General features: G+C 38.9%; 1 protein-coding gene across 1 annotated transcript; it reads left to right on the forward strand.

Moving 5' to 3' along the window:
• The first annotated feature begins 7,447 nt into the window (after nucleotides 1–7,447).
• LOC147171876 (hepcidin-like) lies at nucleotides 7,448–8,149 on the forward strand. Its single transcript, XM_086078926.1, has 3 exons — nucleotides 7,448–7,621; nucleotides 7,706–7,774; nucleotides 7,855–8,149. The coding sequence occupies exons 1-3, from the start codon at nucleotides 7,532–7,534 to the stop codon at nucleotides 7,960–7,962; spliced, it is 267 nt and encodes an 88-aa protein (XP_085935052.1). The 5' UTR covers nucleotides 7,448–7,531; the 3' UTR covers nucleotides 7,963–8,149.
• Nucleotides 8,150–10,607: the final 2,458 nt, after the last annotated feature.

Below are 10,607 nucleotides of genomic sequence, written 5' to 3' on the forward strand. Positions count from 1 at the left end.
ATAAGGCACCCATTTCTTTTCTTTAAAAGTCAAAGAGTACAAAGCTTGACAACAAAGATGAATTACAGTCTACAATATACAAGCTCACATATTATTGGAATAATTGTAGACTAAGAATCATCTTTATTGCCATACACACATACGGGACACAAACGCTTTCCAGGAAAATATTTGTCTACGGGCGGGTATGGACGAGATGACGGGCATATGCCGAATCCTATTCGTCGACGGGGTGGGGGTGGGTGGTTGGTGATCATTGATTACTAATTAGCAGTCGTCACTACCATTTAGCTGTCATTGTTGAGGAAAGGGAGTGCCAATTATAATTCATCGCCTGGGCGTCGGAAGAAGCACCCGGCATGAATATGGACCAGCCGTTCGGGAAACTTGCGAAGTTCCCGATGGCCAGTCTGCCCCTGCTGAAATGGCTTAACTGGATTTTCACAAATTTCTTGCAGAGCTATAGCACCCCCTAGCCCTGGTGTAGTGCTGTCCTTGCACACACTGGAGCAGAGGGCTACTTATGCACCCCGGGGAATCTGTGTCTTGCCCAAGGGCAACATAGCCGTAGGTCCGATGGATGTTGCCTCCTAAAGCTCCTAAACTCTGCCAAGCTGAAAGGCTGGCATTTTTCTTGAACTGGGATCCTCACAATTGCAGGCAACAATCTTAACCACTTGGTCACGGCTGCCTGTGGAGCTTTAAAGTTCTCTCCAGCGTGAACATTACTACAACGTGACCATGATAACTTCCAAGTAGAAACTTTATTATTTTGACAACATTCGAATATCCAACCACATGACTGTTTTGTTGAAATTCTGAGACTGTTTGATCTTCAGCTTGTGTGAACAAAGTTGACCAAATGGAAACTTTCAAGAGTATACTGTGCATGTGAATGTTCTTTATAAACGTTGGCATTAAGATGAAATATGCCCTCAAGACTTCAATTACAATTCTCAAACTGGGTTCTTTGGAATAGACAGGACAGAAAAATTTGAAATTTGTTCACCAGGGGTCATAAAATGTATGTTTCTTCTAGATGTGTCTATATGAAGATATAAAGTTTAGTCTTTTATCAGAGAGGGGGGAAAAGTCACTTCTATTTAAATCTCAATACTGACTTGTTTAGATCAAGTGGCAAGTAGTAGATGCGTGTTTTAAAACATGCCCTGCATTGTCAAATGTCGCAAAGCCTAAAACATTTAAGCGGCTAAGCCCTGCATCTGCTTTTACTGCTTTGACAGTTGCCTTATAATGACTGGAAGTGTTTGAGTAAATATTACTCCTACCCTCTGGCTGCTTAGATTAGGATCTGTTTAACATTCTTTTCTGACCCGTTAAAAAGCAACTTCTAACTTCAGTGTTCCCGGTTCAACCCCACTCGGAAACCTTTTGGCTTTGCCATTTCCCCGATACAGTAGAAGGACTGTGCATTAATCAGAATTCTGAGGGAAGCTCACCCAGTCTGTGTTACCGTTTGCTATTCCGAGTCCAAATGCAGTATGACATGTTTGACAAAAGTGAACGAAGGGAATAACACCGGTTGTCAGGTAGAAAAGAGCCAGGCTAAAAGGCCGCAGCAATCAGGAACATTTGGTCCGGCGTTAGGCATGACTTCAATAAAATACCTCCAGTCCCACTTTTAAAAGCATTAGTCCTGGGTAAATTAAAAAGTAGAGTGCAATTAAAAGAAATCACTGTGTAAATGTTAGCATGTGGAAGTTGTTCTTTTTCCTTTCCCCCTTTTTTCCCTCCTCCATGCCGAACAAAGAATGCCCCAGAGGCAGAGTGGTGCAGCTGCTGAATATTACGGCATCCATGTGTTTTAAATAAGACCCCATTATAATCCAAATCATAAAAAAGGCAGTGGCTTCCTTAAACGGATCCTTCAGAAAACATTTAAATTCAAGTTAACCAATATTGGACTAAAGCGTTTGTGATTCATGGTTAAATAATAATTTGGAAAACAAAATGAAAGACAAGAACCCACACCAAATGTAGGTTTTTAAGCATTTGATTTAAAATGGACTTAAATGCTGCAATTTCTCAGAAGATATTTGTTGACATTTGACGACATTAGGAAATTTAGGAAATAACTCTGTTACATAAAACGAAAAAATATATTGATTGATGGCGCTGGGCTCGACGATAAAGTGCCCTTTCCAATCAGCTTAACCTTAAAACATTATTTGTTTTGGTAACATCATGATATGACACGTGGAGTGTATTCCAATAGTTCAGTGGTCTTGCAGATAAGCTCTGGCCTCAATAAGTGAGCATATTGGCTAAATCTGTTGTTAACTGTTTTCCCATAGTTCTTCGCTTCCAAGTGTGGTTTCCAGATGAACTCTAACATTTAGTCCCAAGGGGAGATTTAACATGGAACGATGTGTCATACAACATTCAAACAAACATGAAGGAATAAGCAGCTGATTTATAGCACTCGCAAACAACCTGTAGCTTTCACAGAAGCTCTCAAGTTAAGTCATTTTCAAAGAAACCAGAGGACCAAATTGCAGATTCATTTTGTGGGGCGTGCTGATCCGCAGCAGTCTGCACCCAACCCTTTAGTTAAAAGTCACTGAGGGTGTCGTCTCACACCAGGACAGATGAGTTTCCATGGGAGGAATGAGGACGTCTGGCCAAATCCACTTTTCCACCTTATTAAAATGGATATTTCCAAGTTGTCAGAGGGTGAAGTCTGGGTTTTGCAGACTCTCGCTGACAGTAGGCTTCCTTTTGCCATTGGTTCAGTATCTCCTGTGGCTCTCTCTCTTCCACTGTGCGGTATAGCGGGTTCCCTATTGGTTCTAAGCCAGCAGAGTTCTGGCAAAATGCACACTTTTGGCTGAGCAGCAAACACTAATTTACTGTGACTCCGCACTGTTTTGGGTCGGCAGGGCAATTCCCAAATTCCATTTGACAAAATATATAATTTGTCCCCCATCGTGTAAATGCTTGTTCATGGTAAAAGAACTGGGTGTAAAACTGCCTGACTAAATCAGCAGTGATCTCAAGTGTGCATCATTCTGACCACTAGTCTGGAATAAAGAGTGGGCATTGAGAATTTTAGCCTATGAAGCGTAGCTTCAATGTAGTTTCCAAGGAAATTGAGATTCAATAATATTACATTATATCTGTGGTATGGACACCACTGTGGTGTATGGTTAGCACGTCTGCCTCAAAATTGAGAGTATCTGGATTTTAATCTGAGCCCAGAGACTCCTTTATGGAGTTACCGTGCTTGTACAAGTTCTCTCCGTGTACTCTGCCTTCCTGCCACATTCCTAAAAACGGCATGGTTAGGTCAACTGAAGACTCGAAACTGCTGATAGATGTGAATGTGTGACTGATTCTTTGTTCATATGTGTCCTGCGATTCGCTAGCATGTCTCAAAAGTCAGCTGGGATAGGGTCCCGCTCACCTGCGAGACAAGTGGAAAATGGCTGCATTTGTAGTTTTGTTGTTGTTGTTTGTTTTGTTTTATTATGTTCAGTCTGTCCCTCTTTACTGTATTTGTTTATTTTGGATGGTTGATTTACAACATGCAATCTTCGACAGTTCCCATATTTTTTTTAACCTCACAGCAGTGCACTGCTACAGCCACCTGCCACCTTAAATTAACCAACTCAGATATGTGCCTTATATTGCACCAGACTAATGTGAAATAGGAAATTCCAAGGTCCAATCTCAGGGTAACTGTGTAATCCCAATGTTTTTAGAATTGGAGATACTAATTGATAAAATACATGGTTGATGAATCTCACATTTGTAGAATAATAATTAATCTGATTAATCCACATCACCCCAATTTTTTACTTGACCCTAAGGACAAAAGCTTAGGCTGCCCAAAAAAAAAACTCCTTGTAAAGTTTATAATGATTACATTATTTTTGGACTATACTGCATGTCGCTCCATAGTATCCATAGTACAAGTCGTACATATATAAATCACTCCGGAGTATCAATTGATTTTGTGTCTGTGTGTGTGGTTTATTTTACAAAAACCACGGAAATATGCGTTCCGTTCAAACACTCAGGACCAATTCCACTAAAGCTTTGTGGGGCTTTTGCGCAACCCTAACTAGCAAAAACATAGCGTCTCATTCACAAAACATTTGCAGGTGGTGACATTCTTACTAACTGCGCTGCAACTTCTTGCGCCGATGGTATTTGCATGTATTTATATGAGCGATAATGCATACATTTGGCGCATAAATTGCCCACCACCTAGGCCAATATGCACATAATAAACAGTGTCTCATCACTCTGTTGTGATGGAGAAAATGATGGAGAAATATAGGAAGACCTTGGACGAGGCGATTGTGTGGTACGCTGACAAATTGCGTTTGATTGGCAATTTGGATCGTATCAATTACAACAAAGAGACTGCTGGCTCGCTGACCCGAAAGTACTGCCCAGCAGGACGTGTATTGATCTTGAATCAATGAAAACACATTACAGCATGTAATTACGTTATTATATACCATACAAGCAGGGGTTTTACAATTTCCCACTAAGTCTTGGTGACTGGAGACATAACTGTGACATAACTTACTTTAGCGCATACTGAATGAATACATTAAAGTAGAAATAGACTTGTTAAAGTTATGGTAAATGGTACTTCATTTATATAGCGCTTTTCCACCTTACAAGGTACTCAAAGCGCTTTACATTCAACTACCTATTGACCTACTGATGACGCAGCATCAGGGGCAACTGCGGGTTCAGTATCTTGCTCAAGGATACTTCGACAGGCTCACAATGGCATGGGATCGAACCCATAAACTCTGGGTTGGGAAACGGCCACTCTATCACTGAGTCACGCCGACCCAATCCTGGAGCAGACGATTTGGATTGCAAACTTTTGTCGGTGTCCGGATCCCATGAGTGACGATGACGCTTCATGCAAGAGAGTGCTGTCATCTCCCCACAATCTCAAGCTACACACGAAGAAAGAATTGCGGACATTTTTTCTGCTCTCTAAACTACAACAACAAATTACAAATTACGCAAGTGGGTGGAACTCTTCCACCAATATGGCAACCAGCGGTGCATTCTGGGTAATCTGAAAAGGTGGGAACACTCTATACACACAGATCACGCACTGTGAGTAGGGTGCCATTCTCCATGAGCGAGAGGGGTGTCAATATAGCGATGTGTTGTGTATTGTATCACATGCACACAACATGTCACAGCATGACGTGGACTGGATAAAAATGTCCAATAATTACATATTCTAATAAAAAGGAAATGAAAAGTAATCATTTTCATCTGTTGTGTGGGTCAATTTGACTACATTTTCATCCCAAAGTGCAAATGGGGACAGATGGGGTCAGTGATCAAGGCTGGGTGAGCACCTCCTGATTGATTTGGCTCAAGTATTGATAGTAAATGTGAACACCACACAGAAAGTGGCCAAAACAAACACGCCTGGAAATTCCAGCATTGGTCAACCAATATTTTCTTTTCATGTTTCAATACAACATCAAAACATGGTAGATACAATCAGGGATTCCTCACACTGGATTCAACTAACATGTTGACTACAAGATACTACTAGTGACCTAGTCTGATTTTGTTGCTACAGTTTACAAAGTATATAATTTTTTTAAACTGCATTTCTATAACTTCCCTGCCATGTTGAAGTTGGCTTATTTTAGGAGTGGATGTGTCTCATACAGAGTGGCAGCGCTAACCCTGATCCACATCCGATGACGAGCCCAGTTTTGTGCGATTTACAACCAGACCTGGATCATGCCATTTTGCTAGCATTTGGTTGTCCCCTTTTCTGTCTTGCCCGGCAGAAGCCGACTGATTGCGTCTATTAGTGGGAGCGGTGCCCAAAACGCGGAAAACAAGCGAGCGCCCTTACAATGAAAGCATTTTAGTAGACACCTCACCAAAATCAAACACCCCCACTGCCCTCCTTGCAAACAAATTCACGGAACAATAAAGAAAGTGCTAATGCTATTATATGGCTAATATGTGTACCCTGCCCCCAAAACTCAACCCAAAATTGCAAAGCGAAACAATTTAATCAACAATTTAACCATAGCGCTCCAATAGCGATTTAATTGTGTCAACTCTGTTCCATTTCATCACCAAGTTACCAAAGCGGTGTTGCACATGATGTCTAAATGCTTAGATCTGTGAGCCAAACATGTCACGACCTCCAGACGGCCTGCGATTCAGAGCCACCTCGGAGGAGTTTCTAAAAAGCAGTTCCATTGTAACCGCATGGCAACGGAAAAGTCTAACGGTAAAGTGACCACTTGAGGGTAGAACCGGTACAATGGAAAAGCAGCTTAAGACTCCATGAAAAGAAAAAGTCCAATTGAATTCATACCACTGCATTGAATGACTACTATCCTATTTTTTGATTGTTCTGTTTTTATTTTATTTTTTATTTATTTATTTATTTATTTATTTTTGGTGTTTCAATCTGTTGGAAAGCCTCTTTAAAAGACTTAATAAATCATTTTCATATTATGTAAACTATATTGATGTATTATTATAAAATAGGACATTGTACATTCAATTATTTCCTAGATATTTACCATAAATAGAATATATAACACAATTTATTTGAATAATTGAATGTATTTTTTCATTTAAATCTATTTTTTTGTGCTTAAATCTGATTAAATTATGTTGTTTATAACACTATATTATAAAATATATTTTTACATATATATTTCCATACGTACAATGCCTCCTCATTATGTAATTAGAGTTTGTATAATATGAACCCGAGTGTCCCCGCCTCCATAGGGCACTTGTGGCACCAGACACTTAAGCAGCAAGGATTGTGGGCCCAACCATAACTGAAAATTGGGTCAGAGTGGTTTCTGTGTTGGGCAACCACAGTCAACTTTTCGCCAATGCAGAAGGATGCTCAGCCCATTCTGCCTTCATGCTAGGCAAAGCCACAGGACACAAGAGCCAAGGTGCTAGTGAGACCCCAATACAGAGGAACATCCAGAGACCAAGAAACACTCTGGCACACGCTGGGTGTTTAGGCTACAAGAACTGTAGGCTACAAAAAGACAAACAATCATTCACATTGACATTCATACTGTATCTATGGACAACTTACCTACCTAACTTAATGGACATTTTTTTGTTTTTGTTTTAAATATAAGAGGAAACTAGCGTACCGAAAATTCACCAAGTACAGCGATGGTAGGTTGAAATGCTAAACTCTGGTTCACCATGCCACCTTAATGCAATATAAAACACACAAATAAAACCTTTTGACCAGTCGGTAGGCAGTTCAAATTGGATTGACATTTTTGCCAAAGACAGCACAGCAACTCAAAAAAATCCCCTCTCTTGTTCCAAACACCAGCTGAGGAGGAACACAAAGTCCATTCGAGAAGCAGGTAAATGTTGCCAGGCGTGATGAAAGAGTCTCCTTGGTAATTATATATATAGCAGTCTTTGCTGCTTTTGACAGGATTAACTCAACAGAGCTAAAACAACAGAACACAATTGCAATTGACAAACACCACACACTTTCTGGAAGACGATGAAGACCTTCAGTTTGTCTGTGGCAGTGATCATCATGCTTGCCGTCTTTTTCATTCAGGAGAGTTGCACCTTCTCCATTGATGATAGGGTAAGGACATGAAATAAATACATTTCTTGTTAGATCTAACTCTTTTTCAAATACATCCTTTCATACTTGATATTTAAATTACAGGATACTGACAAGCATATCGTGGTAGCAAGAGATGACGCAGCTGCTGAGATCCCAGCGGACCCATCAATGGTATACTACAATATTTCGATTCATCAAGCAAGATAAGTGATAATTCAAAACAGTGTTTAAGACTTGTGTTGTTCATACAGGTGGCAGGCAACAACAGGCAGAAACGCCACAGTGGACCTTGCCGCTTTTGCTGTAACTGCTGTGGTAATAGTAATTTCTGCGGCTTCTGCTGCGAATGGAGATGGTGATTGTAGGAACCATCTGCAATGTTACATCAGTCAAAAATGAGCATCTGTTAATTTTTGTTCTGCCTTTAATTAAGCATTTGCATTTGGTAGAGTTGAGCATGCTCACATGCTCAGTAAAAAAACAAAAAACAAAAACTTATGAAATGTCTTTGCACAATAAATGGCAAAAAACTGTATAATGTGTCAACGTGTTGTTTGGGTGTAGTCTACAATTGAAATATACAAATGACATACAGTATTAATATCTGGATCTTTTATGTGGCTGAAAGAACTGTCATTTGTCAGATCAACGTTGATGATTTCATAACGTTAATCGATTGGATCAAGATGTCTAAATCTCAACCCAAATTTATTTAGAGATCATTTAAACAAAGTGCTGTACATAAAGTAAAAATATGGCATATACAAGCAAAGATAGTTAAAATAATAAATAACATAAAAACAGTAAATACAATAAACCACTAAAACAATACTGACTCTCATGCTGAGTTGAAAGCCAAAGAATAAAAAATATGTTTTAAGATGAGCATTAAAAGTGGCTAGAGAAAGGGGCTTGCCTAACGTTTAGTGGGAGAGACCGTCAAAGAATAAAACTTAATCCCATCAAAATCTCAATCTCACCTGAACCTCTGCTTAGTCCTCGGTACCTCCAAGTAACATCGGGTCTGCTGACATGAGGCAGAAACAGGGTGTCTAAATAAAAATATATACACTTTTCAGTTCACCAGAATTCACACCACTAGCTTCTTTTTATGGGGATACCTAAAAGACAAAGTCTACACCATCAGACCTGCAACAGTCACTGAATTGAGAACAACCATCGAACATGAATGCACGCAAATACTAAGAGAATTGTTTTATGATGTGTGCTTCACATTGTCGGCAGTGCCTGAACCAGAACGGACATCAGTTTGAGAACAGGCGGTGACAAAAACAATATAATTTTTTTTACATGTTACAAAATAAAACAAATTATAACACCTAGTTTACATTTATTTAAAACCCGTGGGTGTTATTTTGTTTAGATTAAATTATTGTAATTTTTGATAAAATCAGGCATTTCCTTTGAAGTGTGATAACTTAATCATTTATGAATATTTTTTTCACTTTCAACCGCTCAAAATGTTCACTGGCATCAGACCTATCTATACATATATAGTTAAAAAAAATGTTTTTTTTAATGCCCTCTATGGACAATAATAGCAGTATTATGCTAACAGCAAAATTTACTATGCTGTATAAATATATGTAAAATAAAGGTCTAATTTGAATATTTCATATGACATATTTAGAGGCTTGAATAAGTCCACAAGTCATAACAATATAATTTTTTATGCATGCTCAGTTTTCACACAATGGCAGTTTTCTGAATAACACAAAATTCTTGTAATTTTGCCCAAATCTGGCTTTTCCTTTCAAGTGAGATAACTTAGTCATTTATGAATATTGTTTTCACTTTCAACCGCTGAAAATGTTCAGTGGCATCAGACCTATCTAAACATATATAGTTGGAAAACAAATCTAACGCAGTTTCAGGGCTGCTGATTCTGGCTACTGCGTAGAGGGTTGCCCCGGGGTTAGGAATGGGATGGGGGAAATAATGTGTGGCCACTTTGTGAGTAGGAGACCATAATAGTAAAAAAATTTTTGAGGGACATTCACTCATTTCTTTGCCCTGATCGCCGTCATTTTCATCATCCTCTGCCTCCTCGTCGTGTTCATCAAATTCATTTATTAGCCTATGGCGCAACCTAGTGGATTTTGGGTGTTAACACTCTCAACACCAAATTCTTCTATCTTCATGTTTATGACTCGTCAAAGAAGCGATTGCATAAGTAATCACGGAAAAAGCATTATAGCATATCAGGTTTACAGCATATCAAAAACTGTGATTTATAACGGGAGTCAATGAGCCAAAATCGGGCATTATTACAAGAATTTCGAGTGAATCTCTCCCTTCTGTTTGCAATAATTATAAATTGCAGCATGGCGCCAATTTGAACTTCTACATTTTTTAACAATCCTGGTGAAATGTCAGGACCCTAGTGTATTTTTTTCAAATGCTTTTTCTTTGATGAAACACAGAAAAACATAAAAATGCCAGAAAATGGACAAATAACACCGACGGGTTAAAGTGTGTATACAATTTTTTTCAGAACCGCTTATCCTTACTAGGGTCGTGTCACTAGTTGGTCATATATTTGAAAATATACAGCAACATGGGGGTGGGCATCCTATTGCTAAATATTGATTAATCTATTATAAAATACAGTGCCGTCCAAACAGATATTGCATTGAATCATTATATGCTGAAACCATGTGAATTTAAAAAGCTTCATCAACAATAGTCCAAATCACATATTGCGTGATATTCAGTTACAGTATTTATTGATTTATATTGTGAAATGCAGCTGACATAGAGTATTATACATTATCCACATTATTATTTTCAACAGCAGCAGCAATAAGAAATTTTTTTCTTGTTGGACTAGGAAAATAAAAGATGGATAATATTTTTTAAACGATATGTCAATCTTCAATGGTTGGTTGGATTCCCTTTGCCTTAATCATTGCCTCGATATGTATTGTGGCGGCCCTTGTTTTCCTCTTTTAACAGCACTATCAAGAGGAAAATGAGGGCCACC

Source organism: Leptonotus elevatus, chromosome 6 (genome assembly GCF_054856555.1).
Source record: "Leptonotus elevatus isolate MCC_2025b chromosome 6, RoL_Lele_1.0, whole genome shotgun sequence".
In the NCBI taxonomy this organism is placed as follows: Eukaryota; Metazoa; Chordata; class Actinopteri; order Syngnathiformes; family Syngnathidae; genus Leptonotus; species Leptonotus elevatus.